Below are 22776 nucleotides of genomic sequence, written 5' to 3' on the forward strand. Positions count from 1 at the left end.
GCAGAGAAGAAAACCGTCGGTGTGAACACAGCAGTAGTCGGACTACGGCCTTAGCTGGATCTTTTTCTTACACTTTTAACTTTGGAAAAATGACAACACCCTCCAGAGAGAATTACTCTGACTTCAGCTCACTGTGTACGCCGCTTCAACATGTGGAAAAATCCACCAAAAATCCCCAAACCACACTATGATTTGGACCATCACCATTTTGGCAGAGCTGCTAATTACGTCTTTTGAAATGTTCAAAGTGATTAGAACCAATTTGAGTTGCCTGGCCAAACCTTTAGGTCATCAAAAAGAGAGAGAGAGCGAGAGAGATCCTACGCAACAACGCACCTGAATGATCTCACACAGCACAGTGTCTGTCTACACTTGCTCAGCAAAACAATGTAAAGAACGTGGATGAAATCCGACTCGAGCTGTAATAAACCACAACTGTCCTTTTATTAGAAGAACAAAAACAAACAAAAAAAAGGGGGGAAAAGACAGATGAATGAACAATAATATTTATATAGATATGTACAAATAATACTGTACAAGAGCACAAAGGAAAATAACTTTTCTGGAGGGAAACGTGATATGAATCGATGCGCGGTACGTAATGAATCATAAAAACTGGAACGACGGAAGAAAAGTTGGAGAGCTGGACTGAATCTGGACTGTGCTCACACACACGCACACACACACACACACACACAGGCAAATACATTCACGTTTGGGGTAAATCCCATTCACTCTGATTTCAACACCGGCACACCTGCACTGGCTAAGATCGAACCACCTGTCGTGGCTTGTATGGCTTGTTCAGCGTTACTCTGGCTGCTCTCACACACACATATATACACACACACACACACACACACTGCTGTCTCTGCGTTTGTCCATGTGAGGCAGGGACGGACGAGCCGGCCTCCTCCTCCGTCCACAGTCCATGTCAGCAGCGGTTACAGATGTGTGATTGTGTGTGTTTTTAATCTTCCTCTCTTTAGTGCATTCAGATTCCCTCAGTCCATCTTAGGCTAAAGTGCTGCAGAGAGGAAATGTAAAGAAAGTCATTTAAAGTGTTGTTTTTTTTTAACGTATATATAAATGGGCTCCAAAGGAGGGATTCGTTCGTAGCAGAGTTTGCTTGAATTCGGATGAAAAAGCATGTAGTAGTCCAAAGCGAATTCATATTCCACATCTGGAGGTACGAGAAAACACAAATCCGCGGCTTGGTTTGCTTTAAAAAAAAAAACTTGTCCGTCCGCCCGTCCCCTCGACGACGCGCTCACTCTACCAGTTGCAGTCTTTGTTGAGTAGCGTGAGGACCTTGCGTCCCAAGCTGGCTCTCCAGGGCTTGACGAAGCTCTTCATGTTGACCAAGAGGCGGCCCTTCTTGCGGTCAGTGTGTCCAGCCACCAGGTACTCCCCACCTGAAGAGTGAAGAAAACACCTTAAAACCTCAATTCATTTAAACCAATACTGGTCTTGTGTGCGTTGATAGTCCGTACTCTAGTTTTGTTATTAACCGATGACTAAATCAATCAGTTTGAGGGGTTTTTCAATAAATGAAACAAGTTTCTCTGATTTTTCAGCTTCTTAAACGTGAACATGTTCTGCTTTATTTGCTTCATATAACAAAGAAATCATTAAAATGACAAGACATTTGAGAGCCTCCATTTCCAGGTACAAGCCACATTTTCTGACATTTGACTGACCAAACAACTACTCGATTCTACGAGAAAATAATCAAAAGATTAATTGATCACAGTCGTCGTTAATTGCTGCCCAATTTTGACCCTAAAATCCCTCATAAAAGACCCAAAAACCAGAAATATTTTGGTGCATTCCTTCACATCAACCTCCCGCTTTGAAAGACCTAGCAAAGTGTGGCCCTGAGGTGAGCGTAATTTATGAAACCACAATATGAGCCTGGGTCAGGCTACCATGAGTCAGGCTTAAGCGCCGAAACCTTTGCTCCTCATTGAGATAAATAAAGGGTCGCACATTAATAGTCATTTTAAGAAAGTAAAGTAATAAAAGACCAGTTGTTTTCTTACAGAAGCTAGACATATTTGCTGTGTTTTTGTGTTGTGGTCAACGCTAGCATTAGCTAGGTTTGCTAACTAGCAAGCTAATCTGAGCTACTTCTGTTACATTAGCCAGTCTTTCATACTTAAAAACACAGTTTAGCAACACGTCATGTAGAAAGTACGATCGTATGAAGTATTTAATAGGACACAAAAAAAGATAGAAGTGTTTAACAATTTTATGCTAGTAGCGGTCATCTTGAATTGTAAACGTGAAGTTTTAAGGAGTTTGAATGTGACGGCAACTTGGAATTACAACATTAGGGGGCACTCTAATTTAAACTTCACATGTAACTAGGATTTTACGACCTCAGTGTGACTGGAACGTTCTATGAGACAAAAAAATCTAAAAAATGATAAACTCAACAGATGAAATATCAGCTTTTTCTCTAAGAGAATTGAGTATGCGACTGAAAGTCTGACCTGGGTTGAGGATGGGGCACGTGCAGCCCCGGGCGGTCCAGGACTCGGGGTAGAGGGTGACGCGACCTCGCTGTATCTTCACCTTGGTGTTCTGGCTGAGCACCTTCTGAACTTTGACCTCCACCTCAGCGTGGGAGCCCTTATCGTGGGCCGACAGCACTTTCACCTTCAGCACTACGAGTCGGGAAGAGAGTGAGTCGGTCTTAAGCGGGGAACATGTCGGGGCTCATTCATATTCATTGTAGCTTCTACATGGACACATTTTAACTCAAACGTAAAGGAATTTCTTACCGTATGCATAATTCATGGTGCAGAAGAGTTTACTGTTGGTCAGCGCTTGTTCTTTGCACTCGCACTTCTCTGCGGGGGACAAACACAGACATCACAATCAGAATAGAATCGTTATTGTTCGCTGAAGCCTTTAAGGCACTTTGCCTGGTGAAGATATGATGTTTTGGCCCAAATGTGACCACATTTACTCGCTGACCCCTGGGTCAGGACATGATTTTAGTGTGTCCTCACATCTATAGTGAAACACAAGTGTGTTCATGCGTGTTATTCATCTTCCTCCACAGTCCAGTGACCAAGCATTAATGGTTAAGTAATGAAAGTCTCGAAAAGGCCTTAGAAGGACATGGAACAAAGGTGTGTGTGTGTGTGTGTTTGTGTACATGGTGTCCCTTCTCTCAGACCCCCCACCACCATGTAACTGCACCTTTCATAGGCACATTCCTCACTGGACACACACACGGCACGTTCTTGCATTCTTAGGACGCCGCGTACATTATCTGAGACCACACACACATGACCTTGCACAGCCGTCGTAGTGAGGACACGCGTAGACACGACGTACACCTTTGACCCAAACTCTAATTTTAATCCAAACCCCGAAAACTCCGGATTCTAACGTGTCGTCAAAATTGGTATTTCTCTATGTTTTAACATAGAACTGATGTAACATTATTACATTTTAGTTCAAAGCTGTCAGAGCTTCCTCCTGTTGTCAGTGACTTCCCAACTCTTCTCAGTGCTACGTGTTATTAATAATCTAATGCTAGCAGCATGGTCGATAATAAGTTAACGTAACACAACAGCACAACACAAACAGAATTACACACAGACAACACAACAACAAGGAAATGTGCCAAAGTGCCAAGTGAATAAACAAAACACTAGGAGCAGGAGCAAGTTTCCAAAGATTACCTTCTCCGGTGACTCTACAAGAATAATTTCTTAACAACGTAATGAAGACTGTGATGTCTGTGGTGTAATTGGGGGAGTGGCCGTGGTGGTGCCGCTGTTATTTGAACAAATTATGGGTCATTATGAATTTGTTTGAACTTGACTTTTTCGGGAAAAATGACAGCAGGTTTGTGCAGCTATTCTTCTCAGGACTCTGCACAGAACAGAGTCTAAACCTAAAGCCTCATCCCTAACCTTAACCTTAACCATAACCAGTTAATGCCTTACACTAACCTCAACCAAGCGACAATTCAAACCTTAACCCTAAACTCAACCGGCACCTCAAGGTCAGTGTTTATGCCAGAAAAAGTCCTAAACAGGTAACAGGTACAAGAACACTTACTTACTGAGGACACTTTAGATCCTGATTCTAACCCTAATCCTAAAGTCAGGTCTTAACCCCCAGAAAAGCCCTGTAAACGTGTGAGGAACAGACAAAATGTCCTCAGAAAGATGTGTTTGTAGTTTGTTTGGTCCTCACAAAGAACCCCAAAGGAAGCGATACCGCTAACCTTAACCAGAACCACAATTCAAATCTTAGTCTTGGTTCTGAGAAACTTAACCAGTACCTCAGAAATGAGGTTCTGCCTCATTAGGACCAGGTTTTGGCCTCCACGAGGACTTGACAAGGTCAGTGTTTATGACAGAAAAGGTCTCAAAGAGGCAAAAAATACAAGAACACCCAAAGAATACGTCTGTCTCACCTGAGTACTGGTGGGCAGAGAAGAGTTCTTCCACTCTGAAGATCCTCCCCGTCTCACTGGAGTTTCCCTCCATGTTGTAAACGTCCAGATCAGAGCTGCACAGACACATTAAAGCCAGGTCGCGTTAACACCGTGAGTCACTACTACAGAGCTTCTCAACATCTACAGGCTGGACGGCCCAGGACGTTCAGTATGAACAGTCTATGTCTCCAGAGGATGATCTCTGATGGTCTTTACTCTACTGTCAGGTATTATTTTACCGAGTTTGGCTAAAAAACGTCGAGCTAGATTTTCAATCTGCTGTGGATGTTTAGAGTATGAAAACTTAGCTTTTACCTAACACAGAAATGATAGTAGATTTACTCACCCAAACAAACAGTCTCCAGTGAAGCGGTCGCAGTCTCCCGCGCAGTCACACGGTCGACAGCCGTACTCGTGGAAACCCCAGTATCCCACCATGCACCTGTCGCAGTTGGCTCCGCCCACGCCGGGTTTGCAGATGCAGTTTCCGTTGGTCGGGTCGCAGGGCGAACCGTCCGCCAAGTGGAACGCCATGGAGCCGGTAGGGTGACAGTTGCATGCTGGGAAAGACAAAAAAAACAAAACAAAAGTAGATAAAGTACCACTATTAAAAACACTATTTTCACTCATTTACAGAGGAAATAAAGTTGCTCTTTTGTTGTTTTAATGAATTAAATCTACACTGTTTTGATAACCAGCACAATTGTGAAAATATTCTTGCTTCTTACTTCCTCTATGGTCCATTTTGTGATTTAAGAAATGCCAATCAACATTTTAACAGTATAAGTGATGACAATTAGTACTGTGTATTAGGGGGAAAAAAAAGTTCTGATACAGCGATGAGAATATCCTATATTGCAATAAAAGCGATATATTGAGATTTTTCTTCTTTTACAGTTAAAGAAAAACCCTTCTATAAACTTTTAAAGCAAAAATTCTTTATGAGTTATACGTCTTATCTAGTGAGAGAAGTAGAATGAGGGGGGGTGGAGTCAAATGCCCGAAAGTCTGCTGCCAACTAGTGGACAGAGGCCTAATTACGACACAAAAACAACAGCCAGAAAATCGCTGTGAAAAATATATATGTGTATGTATATATGTATATATGTATATATATATCTATATATATATATCTATATATAGATATATATGTATTTGAAAAGAATAATGTAATCTGTGGAGCGGTGACTCCAAAGGGATTTCATAACTGATCATTTACTGACCTGTAATAATATAGTCCATTTATTGACCTGTTGATAAATTAGTGTTGGGTATTGTTTGTTGCGAGAGCTCGTAAAACAAGGACCTCTCTCTCTCTCTCTCTCTTATCACAGCTTTCTCTTTCCCTCGTGTCCGTCCAATAGTGAGCTGATAGCATGTTCTTTAAACAAGCTCCAAAAACAATAATCTACACTCACACAGACACAGAGAAAAGTGTCAGCTCTCTTTCCAGCGCTGCAGGAGCAGGAGGGGGAGGAGGAGGGAGGCGTCTTCATCTTCCCCATAAATCTGTCCCTATCTCGGGGGCAGAGTTTTGTGGGAGTTTTTTTTTTTAAGTCATTTCTCTGCGGTTTAATGAAGCTTGAAGTCTGACTGGCAGTAAACGACTGTAACGACTCACTCGACGCCCACAGGCCTTTCTCTCTCTCTCTCTCTGTATTCTCATTTTTCTGTTTTTGTAATGAATGCAGTGTATCTATTATTATTATTTATTGCAGCATTCATATTCAGATTATAGGAAAAAATTAGATGAATCAAGGCGGCGATCAAAGCTCCCCATGCAGAATCCAAACTCCTGTTTTTGAAGCCGAAAAAAATCGCCGAAAAAAGAGGCTTTTCCTAAAACCAGGCTCCCATTGGACAACAGCGGCTGTCAATCACACTTTACCATCTATTTTTTCCTCTAGTGGAACATAATATAGATTTTAACGGCCGATAGGTAGCCCTTTTTTTCCCTCCATCTGATAAAATATAACACAAAATTTAAAATATTTGGTGCCTGAACTGCTCTCGTAAACTTTAAATAAAAAAAAAAATTGCATAAAAGGTGCACAAATAGGTGACTTTTGTATCAACGAATAAGATTTAGCAGACTGGTGGCAGCATTTATCAATGTTCACAGAACATTTGCGTAAATAAAATAAACAACAGCGTTGCTACGAAACTGCAGTCGCCCCCTAGTGGAGAACCATGGGCCGAGCCCCGAGCTCCAAACAAAGACAATTCATCACATGGACTCTCCCGCGACAATAAAGATAAGACAAACTACCAAATCATAAGAGCTGGACCGCCCCGCCACAATAAAAGCAAGAAGGTGTCACATTTTTAAAGGCACAGTGTGTTAAAATGTTGCATTAACGTTTATTGGCTTAGTTACAGCTCCCTCACAAAGTTTGTCCTCTGTGAGCTACCGTAAAGCTCCCGATATGAAGGTTAAAGGCTCATTCCGTGGAAAATTAAAAACAATCAGGTGAATAAATATATTTATTTTAGCTTAAAACAGTTTTTTTGTCAAATTAAAATTATTTAACCACAAATGCACAAATTTAGCACGTACCATTAAGATAAGAGTCTTGTTTAAACACTTAATGTGAAGGTGTGTGTGTGTGTGTGGGTCACATCCTATACTATAGTGTAGTGAGCAGCCTCTGTGTGTTAATAATTAACAGAGTTTACACAGAAACACCTTAGTTTAATGTAAAGCTAAAACACGTGCAGCGGTGTGTGTGTGTGTGTGTGTGTGTGTTTGCTTATATTTGTTGCCTCTTTAGGACCTTTTTTTCTGTCATAACCACTGACCAGAAGACCTCATGGAGACCAAAAACCTGGTCCTAATGAGGCAGAACCTCATTTCTAAAGGAACTGGTTAAGTTGAGGGCTAAGATTTGAATTGTGGTTATAGGTTAAGGTTAGTCGTTACCTGGTTATGGTTTGGGTCAGGATAGGGCCAGTGTCCTAAGAAGAGTAGCTAGGCAAACCTGTATGTGTATGTGTGTGTGTGTGTGTGTGTGTACTTGTATGTATGTGTTTGTGAGGACCGTAAAACTAGAGGGAAGTGAGGACATTTTGACTTGTCCAAGGTTAAGACTTGGTTTTAACCATAGGAACTTTTTCCTGACATAAACACTGACCTTGTCAGGACCAGTAGTCCTCATGGAGACCAAAACCGGATTCTAATGAGGCAAAACCTTTTTGAGGGTTAATTCCTAAACGTTGGGTTTGTGTTAGGTTCAGGTCAAAGGTTAAAGGTTAAGCTATACATTATTATGTCTATGAGTGTTCTCTCTAAGGATGCTGTACAAGAATGGGACCTTTCCTGGCATAAACACTGACCTTTTCAGGACCAGTGGTCCTCATGGAGACCAAAACCTGGTCCTAATGAGGCAGAACCTCACCTTCGAGGAATTGCACAAACTTGTGTGTATGTGTGTACTTTTGTGTATATCATTGTGAGGACCAACAGATCTCTAAATCATAAGAAATTAAAATATTTGATGAAAGTGAGGACATTTTTGCTGGTTCTTTAAAGGGTTTTTATCAGACTCAATACTTTTTTTGAGGGTTAATTCCTAAACGTTGGGTTTGTGTTAGGTTCAGGTCAAAGGTTAAAGGTTAAGCTATACATTATTATGTCTATGAGTGTCCTCTCTAAGGATGCTGTACAAGAATGTGACCTTTCCTGGCATAAACACTGACCAAAACCTGGTCCTAATGAGGCACCTCACCTTTGAGGAATTGCCACAAACGTGTGTGTGTGTGTGTGGGTGTGTGTGTGTGAAGCTGTCAGCTGCAGGATCACTGACACTGAAGACTTTGAGCGTTTGCAGAGACATGACAGGACACCTGCCTCGACAACCACAAAAAAGAGACCGAAAAAACGCAGAGCAGATAACTAACCTGACCCCCCCCCCCCCACACACACACACACACACACACACGCCACCAAAGACATACTGTAACTTTCCCCTCTGCTGAAGTGTCTGGGTGTGTACGGCTTTTCTTTCTCGGGCCCCTCGGAGCCAGGAATGAAAAAAATGTTCCTCACGACGGAGAGGGAAATTCCTCCATTTTCAGCACGCGGGCGGCTGCAGAGGGATTTCACAACCTGTACCTTGGTCTCGTGGCTTCTCCGAGAATGCTCTCACTTCTTTTTCTTTTTTCTTCAGACGTTAAAAACACGTGAAGGACACCTAAGCCTCTGCATGAAATCTAAACCCTGCTAAAACCTGCCGGGACTAAGTTATAAACTGGCACAGACGGACGGACGCGATGTACGTTAAAGGTATAGTTCACTATGGACGTGAACGCGACAGGTTTTACGAGCAGAATCGTCCCGAGTTAGACTTTAAGTCAGCGGCGGCGAGAAGATAATGATTCATGTTGTCACGAGGAGGCGGCGGCGCTCTGAAAGGTTGACCTGAGGATGGCGCCAGACGCAGTGTCAATGTCCATTAGCTTATTTTTATGATTGAATTTGAGTTTTTATGCTAAAGGAAAGAGGAACAATTAGCACATTGATAAAAGGTAAATCCGAATTAAAGTCAACGAAACACATTGAGAAAGTAGAAGTGGACGTTTGGAAATCACATGACTGGAGTGGACACAACAGCTATTAATACTTTTTATTCTACATAGTCAAGTTGCTGCTCCGATATCGCTCTGTGGTGACCTGGTCTCTGTCGCCACCTACAGCTCATCCCCGTGAACTGATAAAAACACAGATAAACGTGCTTTGTAATTGAAAAAGTGACCCTGAGTTTACATATAAAAGCAAGTTTTTTGACACATAATGCGATTAAAATGTGTTATAAAGACTTTTGACGATGCCCTTAAATAGTTTTGGCCATCAAACGCCGGCACGAGGTCTCCCCAGCGCGCCGGCTCATGACAGTCGGTGTCTTCCGGGACAAAATTGGAATGAACTTGCGCTCAACTCGGCAAGTTACAAATCGCCCTCGGCGCGGTTTTCTTGGACGACGCGCGCAAACAGACGGTGACTGTTGCCGTGAGCGCACTTCGCCGTATCTCCCTCGACATCTTTATTCATCACCGCCTGATCATGTTTCTGTTGTAAATGTGAAGAGATTGGGGGAGCGAGGTAGGGAAAGAGAGAGAGAAAACAAAGACGTGACAACACCTCGTCAGTGATAACATTGGGCCGATAGCCAAGCGTGTTCTTCTTCTTCCCCCCGCAGGCTGTTTTTGGACGGTCTGGTGCAATCTGACAGTTTTGTGAATTCAATGAGATGTTACTGTGTGTACACAATCACACACACACATATACACACACACACGCGTGTGCATACTTCAGTAATCATGCGTATGTCCAGAATACCTGCCGGGGTCAAATCTGACAGATAATCAGAGGGAGAATGTAGCCACTGTCGTGTTTATGGATGACTATCTCGTGTTTACTTAAGACTCGCCTCATCACTGCACACACACACTAACACACCGTTACAACTGCCACCACTGATTACCCTGAAGCTGCTCGAGCTCTGAGTCACATATGATAAATGGCAAAAACAAGCCAGAGATGGACAAGCGGGTGTGTGTGTGTGTGTCTCAGGGGTTTGAGTCAAGACGAAGGAATGCCACCATCAGATGATTAACTACGCTGTAAAACCTTGGATGGAGCAGCATCTTCACACACACACACACACACACACAGAACACAACAGAACACACACACACGAGCCAGGTGCCCATCAGGACTCGGCGTTATCTAACACGTCCCGGCTTGCGGTCTCCGTCCTCAGCATTCCAATTCGCAATAATCGGGAGCGCCGTGCCAGTGCAGTGTGTGTGTGTGTGTGTGGGTGAGATTAATAACAGAGCAAAACTTGCAAGATTTACGACACTCGGCGTTTAACAGTGTGTTCTACACGTCATGGTTTCTGGGTGACAGTTTATTCCGTGGAACGCTAATGTTCACCGGTGCAAATCCTTTAACAGCCTTAAACTACAGGGTTGTACACTCGCAGGCCACTTTATTAGGTACACAGGGCACCCGGTGTGGTCCTCTGCTGCTGTAGAAGGTTTGACGTGTTCAATGCGTCCAATGATCTCGTCTTTTGGGATCATTTTGAACCAGCCTGGCCGTCTTCCATGTTTGGAACTCTGAACTCTATCTTGTCTTGACCACGTACGTCTTCATGCCTAAAGGCATGGAGTTGCTGCTGATTGGCTGATTTAGATATTTGCTTCAAGGAAGGTGTACCTGGTGGGAGTGACAATAGCCCTGTTTTTGTGATTATTTGATGTTGTAGGTAAGAGGGTTGTTGTTAATCAGCAATTCATTCAAGATTAACACATCCCCACTATCTTAAATTTACTACTGTGATTTAAGGCCTTAAATGTCAGCTCGAACGGAAACAAAAACACAAAGAAAGTAACTAAACTACAACAGCGACTGACAAATGTACGTCTGCTCTTGCACCCGTGATCCATTACTGACAGATCCTCACAATCCCGAGTTCCGTCTTCTTTCTCCTCTCATTGGCACGTCTCCAGGTGGAGTTGTACATGATTTATGACGTGATGGATGTTTCACTTCTTCTGTCGCGTGTCAGTCAGAGAAACTCGGGGGGAAAACCCGACATGGGCCTCAGGAAGTGGAGCCGTGTCCGGACAAATATTTTGTTTGTTTTCGTCAGGATCAGGTTGTAGCCGTATGATTTTTTTTTTTCCTTTTTAATCAAATATCTTTGGTGCAAATGTTTATAAACATGAAGTGGTAACCATGGTGACAGTTGTGTGTGCAAACAGGTGAAAACAAACGTAGCATAGCAGCCCGAAAAAAACATGAAACCTGTTGGGTTTGGATCAGGCCCGTATCGGGTTTCAACCAGGAGAAGGTGGCCTGTGCCAGGTTTTACCGTGCACCCAAAGTGTGGTATGCATGTTACTGAAGTAGTCCACTAGAGGGCACATATTTGGATCAGGTTAGGATTGGGTTTCAATCCAAAAAGTTGGCCCGAGCCACATTTTACCGTGTTACTGAAGTACTCCACGAGAGGGCACATATTTGGATCAGGCTAGGCTCGGGTTACAATCAACAGAAGTTGGCCTGTGCCAGGTTTTACTGTGCACCACAAGTGTGGTAGGCATGATACTGGAGTATTCCACTAGAGGGCACATGTTCAGATCAGGTTAGGATCAGGTTTCAATCCAAAAAGTTGGCCCGGAGCCACATTTTACCTTGTTACTGGAGTATTCCACTAGAGGGCAGACATTCGGATCAGACTCGGATCGGGATTCAATCAAAAACGTTGGCCCGAGCCAGGTTTTACCGTGCACCACAAGTGTGGTGTGCATTTTTATTCCACTAGGGGGCACCCAGATCATATGTAGCACTACTGAACTTGGGTACATGAATCTTACGTTTGCAGGAGTCGGGGGCGGTTTGCGGTCGGTGCAGATCTCTGTAGAACCCAGCCTTGCATGCCTCACACTGACGTCCCGCGGTGTTGTGCAGACAGTCGCACACGCCTCCGCTCCGCTGGCCGGACTCGCGCCATGCCGTCCAATCAAAGTGGCAGCTCTGAGCGTGTCCGTTGCACTTGCACTCTGGATGTGAGAGGGAGGACAACGACTGTTTAGCTGACGGTAGGAAGCAGCTGGTGAAAATTAGGCCTTTTTAATCAGATTATGGAATATTCCCAACAAACACACCCTCGTGAGTCACAGTTGCCGTCTACAAAATGTGAAAGGTTTGCATTATATCGACTGAATTTACTGTCACTTCCCATCACATGACCTCATCATTTCTCCTCAGGACTCCTCTGAAAAGGTTTTTATGGATACTGTCAAGACTTTATGAGACCTTCTGGAATCTGCCAGAACCAACCAAGGATGTTGCAACAGTGTAGGTAAGACAGATCTAAGACAGTAATGAACATGTGAATCCCCAGTTTCTTTTGCCTGGAGTCGGGTTCTTCACCTCTAGAGGTCACCACAGTTCAGTGATTTTTTTTTTTACGCAACCTTACCCATTTATCTTGGCTTGGGACGAGCACTAGGAGAGGGTAGGAGTACCCTTGTTGCTGGAGTCAATTCAGAGTGTCCAATTAACCCGAGCAATGGGTACTGGGTTGCTCAGAGGTACCTCAGCCCCTGACCTGGTGGGATTTCAACCCAACCCAGTTACAGGCCAAGTTCCCTTTCCCCTTAACCGTTTAATGACCGATTAATGCCAAACAGGAAGCACTAGGGACACAAATGTTGTCTGTTGACTCTTTTATTACATGAGCTTCCATTATAGCTATTGTTCTCCGCGAGGGACGTATTTTAAGGATGTTTTCTTGGGCAAAACTTGACTATGTGACTTAAAGTTTGGACCGTTTGTCCATGTGCTGTATCATCAGATTTCACGGTAAACTCTGATCGTCCTCTTTTGTCTCTTTCAACTGATGCTATGTCCCTGTTCTCCTTGAATAGGGAAACCGAGGAGGTTTTGTTTTCAATGGCTTGCGTCAGTTTGTCCTTCGATTAGCAGCAAACTCCTGTCTTCAGTTTTTGACGGATCAATCTGAATTCTTTGTGATCACCCAAGTATGTTCCCATTCCCAAATTTTCAAGAATCCCTATTTTCTTATAATGGGCACAACCTTAAAAGAAATATCTCAAAACTCATCGGATTTAAGTGTAATTTGGTATGTGTATGCAGGATCAGGCACTCTACCCTCAGACTATGTTTCATTTGGATTTGATCCAGATTATGGATTTGACTGAGGACAACTTAAATTTAACTTGGGAAGTTCTGTACAGATCCAGAATGTTTTTCTGGATCCAGTGGATCTGAATGTCATACTTTCAGGTGCTCTCTATACTTTCTGTACACCAATATTCATATTTATCAACCTCTTATGTTCAGCATCACCTGGAACGTGGGCCAAATTGAGCTCACAAGACCTCAATGAACGGGGCAAATAACCATCTAAACACAGAGAGTACACAGTGTTTTTTTCTGTTGGTTCCAGTGGGAAAAAACAATGGCTGCGCGAGCGTTTGTTCCACTCACTGCGACATTCGTGCGGCGCCCCCGTCAGTCCGTCAGCGGGCTGCCAGGGTCTGTCGTTGTAGAGGGGAGCGCAGCGCTCGCAGTGATCACCTGCGGTGTTGTGTCTGCACACACACTTTCCATGGACCTGGAAAAACGAGGGAGGGAGGGAGGGAGGGAGAGAGTGCTCATTAGTGACAGGAAGTGTGAAAAGGATGGAAGAAACAAAGAGGTCAGTGTGATGGAGAGGACAAATTCCCCTGTGAGGACAAATTTGCTCGGAGGTGAAGACTCCTCTCTGTCCTCTTCCGATAAATTCCTCCTTTTTCCCACCTCTTTCTTTCTCGCCATCCCTCGCTTTAAATGGGTAAATTAGTGAGAGTTTTAATTGTTTTCCGCTTCATCGCTGGAAACAGGAACGGGCCTCAGCTCTGAAAAGCCCGTGTGATTGTGTGTTAACGACACTGTGTGTGTGTTTGTGTGTGAGCAGGGTGCAAGTATGCGGCACTGGGAGCACAATAACAATCTCCTTGTCATTCCTGCGCGCTGGAATGCCATGCATGCTGGATAATGATTGAAGGACGGGGGCGGGGGAGACTTCCGAGGAAGCTTTTCTTTTTCCTTATTTGTTTGCGTTGCACTGTGCGACTGTAATGTAGGACAAACGATTATACAATGATTACAGAGGTCCACACACACACACACACACAGAAACTGAGCTAAAATGCACAAGAACACACACACACTCAGCGCTTTCGTTCATTTACCACCACTTTGATGTGTCCTGCGTTACACCTGTTTGACTATAGGGGGCAGCGTGTTCAAATTCTTACCTTAAATGTAAATTCAAAGTTTTATTCCATAAAAAAGTGTCTGACGTGTAATTAGACAACATTTTCTAGCCGCGTGCTCCCCACACCAAATCCCATTGATAAAATCTGCAATTTTACACTCCAGCACTTGGGAGGAATCGATCCACTGCTGCCTCTATCGGAGGGTTCAATGATGTCATTTTGTGGGCCGAAGTTTATCTGAAAACGGGATTTCCAACCCCAGTGACACAGACCTACGACACGAGACGGCAGCAGACCAGCGGCTCCTGTGTCCCTGTGAGATAAAACTGCTGATTTTTTCTATGGAGTTTGGTGTGGGAGAGTGAACAGTTTTCAAACTTCAGTTTCTATACAAAAATACCATCAAATGGTGCAATAAAACAGATATGATCCTCCATATGATACAATATAACTGTTTAATGACAACAAATAAGACACAAAACATGTATTAACTTCAATAACCGGTTATTGAACAACACTAATGGTCCGTCTTTCCTATCTATATTTGATCTCTGCACTGCTGGCAATCATATGCTCTATTTTTCGATAAAAATAATGTATAAACTAAATATTAAATACCCTAAATATGTCATTAGAAAACTAAAAAAATTAACTTTTGGACGGAAGAATAAAGTTTAAGTGACTTTAACAACAAACATTCCGTACAAAAACTCGAACAGAAAAAAGCTGTCCCTCAGTGTTACCTCAGAATACACAAATATTACATAACTTTCCTTCTGTCACTACTGAAGACAATGACATTGCAATATCTGTTATTATTTTATTGCCCGGCCCTACAACATTCTCACCTTTTTTAAAAACCCTTGTAAAAGTCAATCTCATTTTCCCACAATGCAGCTCATGCTGATGACGCCTTTAAAACTTGACCTCGTGACCTCGGAGAGACAAACAGTGTGACTGACTCACCGGCTGTGTTTACACTGACAGTCAGGTGAATTTTTTTTTTTTTTACCTCGGTGGAAGATAAAATGATAACTTTCCAGACTTGTAAAATCCTATCTGTGATTGTTGCCATGACGACGAGCCTTTAGTAGCGGCACCTACCCACAAAGCAGCCTACTGCACTTTAGTCTGGGGGCAGTAAAGGTTCAGTGTGTAAGAATTAGTGACATCTACTGGTGAGGCTGCATAATTGCAACAAATTGCAGTTTCATAATATGAAATTCTCCTATTGGACGACACCAGCTGTCAATCAATGTGAGTTAAATTTACAAGCAGTGGAGTCGCCCCCTGGTGGCTAATACGACTTCCATCATACTTCCCACTAACCCCTCATGAATGTTACATACTGGGCCTTTAAGAAGGAGGACAAAAATAGAGTGAGGAAACACATGTTGGGATAATTGCTGCTGCTAATGCTTCAGTAGCTGGTCCTGGATGTTATTGTGTGTGTGTGTGTGTGTGTGTGTGTGTGTTAGCTTTGTGGCTAACTAACAGACAGTGTAATCACCACCGACCACAAAACAACAACAACTACAATAAACAAAACCCCAGACCTTCAGCGCGGCTCGGTGTCTGGACAGTAATGACTTTCACCACTGATTACACACACAAACACACACACACACACACACGCGCATGTTTAGAGTAGACAAAACACTGCATTCTCAAGCACACACACACACCCAAACTAAACATAAGACATACTTTCTATGTATGAACAAGATAAAATAATCCGGAAGTGTATGTTGACGTGTATAAAGTCACATATGTTTAAAAAACGGTATAAAACTTAAAAAATAACCCGACTCTAATCACACACACACACCCAGACAGACACACACACACACACACACACACACACACACACACAACCTTCCCTTCCCCGAGCATGATCTCTTATCTCTGCCCTCATCTCCCGTCTTGTGCTGCTCTGCTTGTTTGGGTTTTGCCCAAAAACAGAAGCTCTGGGTCGAAACGGAGACACAAAACAAGCGGCAAACGGGCGGGAAAAGGCACTTGCATAACGTGTGTGTTTACCCAACGCATGGCACACACACACACATACTTGTTTTTCATATCTTTTTCATACCCCTTACCCTAACCTTAACCATCATAGCTAAATGCCTAACCCTTAAACCAGGTCTTAAGCTTAAAAAGCTCAAAAAGACAGAATGTCTTCAGAAAGAAGCCTAAAACAGGGCGTTACCACTAACTTTAACCATAACCACAATTCAAATCTGAGTCCTAAACTCAACCACTTTCTCAGAAATGAGGTTCTGCCTCATTAGGACCAGGTTTTGGCCTCCATGAGGACTACTGATCCTGACAAGGTCAGCGTTTATGCCAGAAGAAATGTCCTAAAGAGGCAACAAATACAAGATCATTTACTTTAGGACATAATGCATTACCTATTCCCTTATCCCTTAACCTAAACCTGATTCTAACCCTAAAACCAGGTCTTTACCCCCCAAAGAGTCCTTAAATGTTGAGGGGACTGACTTCCATTCATTTGGACAGCCTAAACAAAGCATTACCACTAACCTTAACCACAATTGAAATCTTAGTCCTAAGAAAGGAGGTTCTGCCTCACTAGGACCAGGTTTTGGTCCGTGTTTATGCCAGGAAAACAAACACAAGAGGACACATGCATTCTAGCACGGCAGTCTCACTGAGGACACTCAGACATAACGCGTTCCCTAGCCTCTTAACCTCAAACTCTAACCCCAAAACCAGGTCTTAACCCACAAAAAAGCCCTTTAAAGTTGTGAGGAAGAGACACATACAATAACACACACACTGCATTGATTTCCACCACATTCAGAGACTTACTCTACCCCTAACCATAACTACTACTAAGTCTAACCTTAACCTAAACACACGACATATCTTCACCTTTAAATGTAATAATCAACATTAAGGTGACTTATGGGGAAGATGAGACCTCCTTATGTTACCATTTAAACAGATTTATGTCCCCACAACATGAGTAATACCTGGAACACACACACACACACACACTGGTGAAGTACAGTCACAGTAGAATTTACGGCATGAATTCTTTTTACACAAACCACTTGGGTTAATGTTCAACAGAAGTGAGCATCAAAGTGATTTAGTGTCATTATTATTACATTTATCCTGGCGTGCAGAGGGGAAGGAGCTTTTAAATAATAATCTGTCTGATGATTCCCCGCCTCCCCCTCAAAAGACGGAAATCCGCCACGAAAACTCCCAGCAGAGCCACGCGGAATTTCTTGGCATGAAATTAACTGGTGAGGATTTAAAACATCCAAAAAGACCCAGAGTCCAATAAAAGAGCGGTGACATTTAAACCAAAACACGGGCGCCTGCAAAAGAAAACATGCGAGAAATTCAAGTGAAATTAAAAAAATACTTTGAGACTAAAGCAGCTGCAGCTGCTCCTCGGTGTCGGCTTTTCTTGCCCTTTTTATCGTCTCGTGCAATAATTAGAGGTCAATGTGAGGCATTAAAGGGATCATTTCAGCTGATAACAAAGGGAAAACCCGGTTAATCTGCACTTGCTTGCGTCTGCAGTATATTGAGAATATGTTTGCTGCATTATCTCATAGTTAGAAAATCATTTCTGCCTGGAAACTGGAGTTTGTAAAACCACTCGCTCTCCCGCACCAAACCCCATTGAGAAAAGTAGTGATTTTACCCCACGGCGCCACTGAGTCCCTGATCGACTACTGCCTCCATCAGTAAATTAGAACATGCGTCTCTTATGACTTCGGCGTTTGAAAGCTTTGGTTTGGATTTACCAAAGTGGTAGAAACTTTCCAAACGAGGCGGCGGCAGACTAGCTGCCCCCGCGTCGATGTGAGCTAAAAACCCTGATTTTCTCTATGGACTCTGGTGTGATTTACAAACTTCAGTTTCCAGCCAAAAAAGAAAAGGGCTATTTAATGCCAAGAGAAGTTGGCCAAATTGTTATTGTAGACTTCAATGGGTGTGGATTTTATTAGGTCAGCCTTTTGTTATGTGTTTTTTTAAGGGGCTTTTTTAAACACTCACTATCAGCCTCAAACATCAAGGATCGGGGGAAGTTTAACTGCCGTGAGCCTACATATCGTTTATCTGACTGTATGGCTTATATAAATTATAAATGAAACCCCCTGTTGACTCTCACTTTCCCTGTTGGGGCCTCGCTGATTGCTGATTGCAGGCGGAACAGACGCCTCAAAGTCTTGAAAGTCACCCAGCGCGTTCTCCTCATGGAGATTCCTGCGATAGGAGACCCCCCCCCCCCCCGGCTTCTCCAGCACAAACACGCTGTGTTCACACCTCTATCAACAGGCACGCACGCACATCAACAACATCATTAATCCCTGGCCTCAATCAATATCTCCATCTCTCCGGGTTCCGTTATCAGCAGCTGTTTATCTGGGCGGAGTTAGAAGAACAGAAGCGGGAGTGATCCCCGTCCGCCCCGACTCCCGTCTGTTATTAAGACAACTGCTAACACAAAGTTAACGAGCCATTTCAGTCGGGCAAGACTTGCTCGGAAAGTACCCGTGGGAGGATTACGTCGCGATAATCATCAAAATGTACAAAACTACAAGAATATTTCCAGAGTGGCCAATTAAAAACATCCTCTTATCTGCAGCAGAGTCTATGGTTTTCATCGTGAAACGTGCGGTCTATGATAAGATTACGAGTGCATTCAAACAGTATCTGATTTCAAAATGTTAAAGGGAGGCCTTTGCAGGTTCTGACCACTAGTGGAGCACTGGAGCGATGTTTTGAGGAGTGGATTCCTGGCTTTAACCGTTCTGTTAACTCCGAGGCCGTTTGTGATATCTAGAAAATTCAAAAAGGGTGTGTGACCCCCGACTCTTAAATGCATAAACTTGCCTAGACAATATTTTCGGGAGATTTTATGCTTGTGGGACCGGCGCAGTTTCCCTTCATAACAATGTATCTCTTACTCTATTCGCTCAATAGATTTCAAAACCATACGTTGACTGCAGAGGGCAAAACATAAACGTGTGAAGCAAAGCACACTCTTGCAAAATGGGCTATTGTAGAATATGATAAATAATAAAAAACATTTGACTAAATCTTAAGGTCCACAAACTAGCCGAAGTTTTCAACCAGATGTCATGGTTTTAATTTTGAAACTCGCTCTGTTGTTGAGGAGTACGCTACATGACCACAGTTTATACTACAATCACATGATACCAACTAATATCATGAGTTAAAAACTACAATTCCCATGATCAAGAATGAAATCCCAAGTATTCGAGGTTGTGTTCAGACCTGATAGTAAAACACATACTGAGTTATTCGTCTTACCACATGGTTGGTTCTGTCTCTGATGGGCTGGTATCCCAGCGCAGGGACGCACTGCTCGGCGTGTCCGTTACAGAAGCAGCTTCCCTTCACGATCAGGTCATAGACGGCAAAGTGTTGGGTCGGAAGAGGTTCGTCAGCAGCGGCGGCGGCAGCAGCAGCGGGGTCTTTGACCTGGCAGGGACACGGCTGGCGCTTTAGCAGACGAATGCGGACGTTGGTCACCCTCAGTTGCTGCTGACCCTCCGCTCCGAACGGATCCAGGGACTCCCACTTGGGGAGCGTTCGGTAGATCACCTGTTGGATCAAAGACGGTGTGTTAATAGACACAACAGAAATCAGTTAACTCATCCCTGTCTTCTTCTGCCATTGATAATACCTGGACATAAACATAAACTACTCTTACACATGAGAGAAGCAAATTGAGGCTTTTAAACTAGCAGTACTGCAACACTGGAGACGGGTAACCATACTGTAGCAATGAATAAAGAATCCAGGATAGAATAACAGGAAATTGGCGGAGCAGCGGAGAAGCAGAGATTAGCAGAGATTGGCGGAGAGGTCCAAGGGGCTTTTCTGCATGGAATCTGCATGTTCTCCCCATGTGCATGTGGGTTTTCTCCAGGTTATCAGGTTACCAAGGTAACCCTAACCCATGGAATAACAGGAAATTGGACCAGACGGCGGCTTAGTGGCCCGATCAGACCGAGTGCCTTTCTGCATGTAATTTACATGTTCTCCCCAAGAGCCTGAGGGTTTTCTCCAGGTTCTCTGGTTCCTTCCACAGTCCAAAAACTCGGTTAATTGGACACTCTAAAATGCCCGTATGTGTGAATGTTAGATTGAATGGCTGTTCGTCTCTGTGTGTCGGCTCTTGTGACCTTGGCCAGTGACTGGCGTACCCCGCCTTTTGCCCCATGTCAGTTAGGATTGTCTCCAGCAGCTCCTGTGACACTCACGTGGAGGATAAAGCGGTAGCAAATGAACTTGTAGATTTCTTGAAGACATTTCAGCTCTCATCCGAGCAGCTTCTTCAGTCCTGGGTTACGTTTAGGGTTCCAGAACTGAAGAAGCTGCTCGGATGAGCGGTGAAATGTCTTCAAGAAGTCTGCAAGTTCAGTCCAGTTGTGATTCAAAATTCAATGACTTTTGGAGATCCTTGACGGGAGGTCTGACATGAGTTTCCATTAGTTGGAGTTGGAGTGAACCTATGCATGCTTGGCTCTCCTTTTGGAAACTGGAGCTGTTCAGTTCCGTTTGCTTTTCTTCAGGTTTTCTTGGCTCTTTGGTTTTTGTTTGCTTTATGTTTAGGAATTACGGAAAAGGGGGATAAAATATTTAGCAGCCCCGGAGAGCAGATGAGACGCGTCTCTACTCTGCAGCTCCAGGTCATGATTTAAAGCGCTTAAAGCCGGACGTATTCACTGGCAGAGTCGAGGTTCATTGATGCGGCTCATGTCGCGACATCTGTCATGTTAATTGAGGGATTTGTTCTCGTATCATTCATGCAGTAAACTGTGACCCTTCTTTTTTTTTTTTTACGACATCCTCACATGACTACGTGGGGTGTCCTTAAATCAGTGCGCTCAACCTTTCCAAACCCCTTCTCTCTGTCTTTTTTTTTTTATCCTGTCTACTGCCTGGACATCCCTCAAATTTAAGATCCCTTTGTGGGCTGCCATCGCCATGGCTACTACTGCCGCTAGCAACCAACACTGCTGCTGTTGTCAGGGTGAAAAAGTTGGTGTCTGCCCCAGCTCTCACTGTGAGACAAATGTGTGTTTGCCGTGTCTCTCACTGGCTAGCTGTCACTGATATCATTGGATGAGTTGTGTGTGTGTGTGTGTGAGGGACCGAGGTTGCGATGCGAGCAGAGTCCCAAACGTGGCTTCCCTGATTGGCTGTATGACTGGCCGAGAGCAAAGTTGGGAGGAGCACTATTAATTTCCCCTGTTGTTGGAAAAGGTCACGGGGTCACAGCATTGTGGTCCGCAATTAAGAGAACACGACAAATAGGACGAGGGGCGCCGGTCCGCGGGAGAGCACGGAAAGCAGGGGCGAGACAAAGACGGGGACGGAGATGCAGCTTCACATAACTCAGCGGCGGACAAAAGGCCCGCGACAGCCCGGCGACACCGCGGTTACTCCAGCACCCACACACAACCACACACAACCGCACAAACACACATAACAAAAATGCCACAAAAAGCTTTTAATGGACACTCTTGTCTCCTCCTGTCTTCTCTGAATGTGGAGACTGAATATTAGAGTTTGTGTATATGCAGATGACGCCCGTGTTTATTTTCTTAACGTCCCAATTAGATGCAATTCTGGAGACACTCCTCAGGGTCTTTTAAGGGTTTTAGGTGGACACGTAGTACAACACAACAAATATGTCAAGTAGCCCAAAACGATGGGACTGTGGCTGACATTCAACAGCTAATTTGTGTTGTATTTCTTGAATTCAGTTTAGATTTGACATTAGAGATTTTCAGTTTTAATGTTCAGTTATGATAAACAAAATGTTGACGTGACAGAAAACAACTTCTAGATGAATGGGGACATAAAAATTGGGGGTCAGAATTAGTTGAAAAACGTGATTTACCCCATGAACAAATGGTGATTCGTTCACAAAATAACATCAGTACAAACTCAAAACATTGAGCGTTAAAAGACACTAAACCCACTTATTACAAGTACCACGTCATGACTATAAAACCAGTTTATTTACATACTACGTTCCACTGTCCAGCACTGTTCTGTTGTTGTTATTCCACTCACTGATGGTCAGAATTAAGTGGCTCAGTTAGCAGAGTGGGGCGTCAGTTAATCGCTCGCTTATTTCTCAATCCCTGCCTCCTCCACATGATTTATCATCGCTGATGTTCCACCATCAACATACACGATTTTACCAGATGATGAACCATCGATGTTAGCGTTTGTGTTATTGATATCATAGATTATAGATGGCCTGAACACAACCTAGTCAGTCTTGATCATTTTCTATCAGAATCTAAGTCTTTTAATTTGTTCAATGTTATGTAATCGTTTGTATGTGTAAATCATTCTGGATCTTTACCTTTAACGGGAAATAGGAAATACAATACAACTGCTGTGCAATCAGGTTCATTTCTGTGCAAATTTCCGGACAATCCCTCACATGGGTTCTGACCTTCTTCTCCATTTACATAACCGCGGTAGGA

General features: G+C 43.5%; 1 protein-coding gene across 1 annotated transcript in view; it reads right to left on the reverse strand.

Annotated features, from left to right (window-relative positions):
* Positions 1-1232: 1232 nt before the first annotated feature.
* ntn4 (netrin 4) overlaps positions 1233-22776 on the reverse strand; it is a 29817-nt gene continuing 8273 nt past the window's right edge. The window contains exons 3-10 of the mRNA XM_058624823.1: positions 19577-19870; positions 13485-13611; positions 11846-12031; positions 4809-5022; positions 4442-4536; positions 2787-2855; positions 2496-2669; positions 1233-1415 (exon numbers count right to left, since the gene is read on the reverse strand). Of these exons, the coding sequence (XP_058480806.1) occupies positions 1276-1415; positions 2496-2669; positions 2787-2855; positions 4442-4536; positions 4809-5022; positions 11846-12031; positions 13485-13611; positions 19577-19870 (1299 nt within the window). The 3' untranslated portion in view covers positions 1233-1275. The remainder of the gene's footprint in view (positions 1416-2495; positions 2670-2786; positions 2856-4441; positions 4537-4808; positions 5023-11845; positions 12032-13484; positions 13612-19576; positions 19871-22776) is intronic.

The sequence above is a fragment of the Solea solea genome, chromosome 3, assembly GCF_958295425.1.
Source record: "Solea solea chromosome 3, fSolSol10.1, whole genome shotgun sequence".
In the NCBI taxonomy this organism is placed as follows: domain Eukaryota; kingdom Metazoa; phylum Chordata; class Actinopteri; order Pleuronectiformes; family Soleidae; genus Solea; species Solea solea.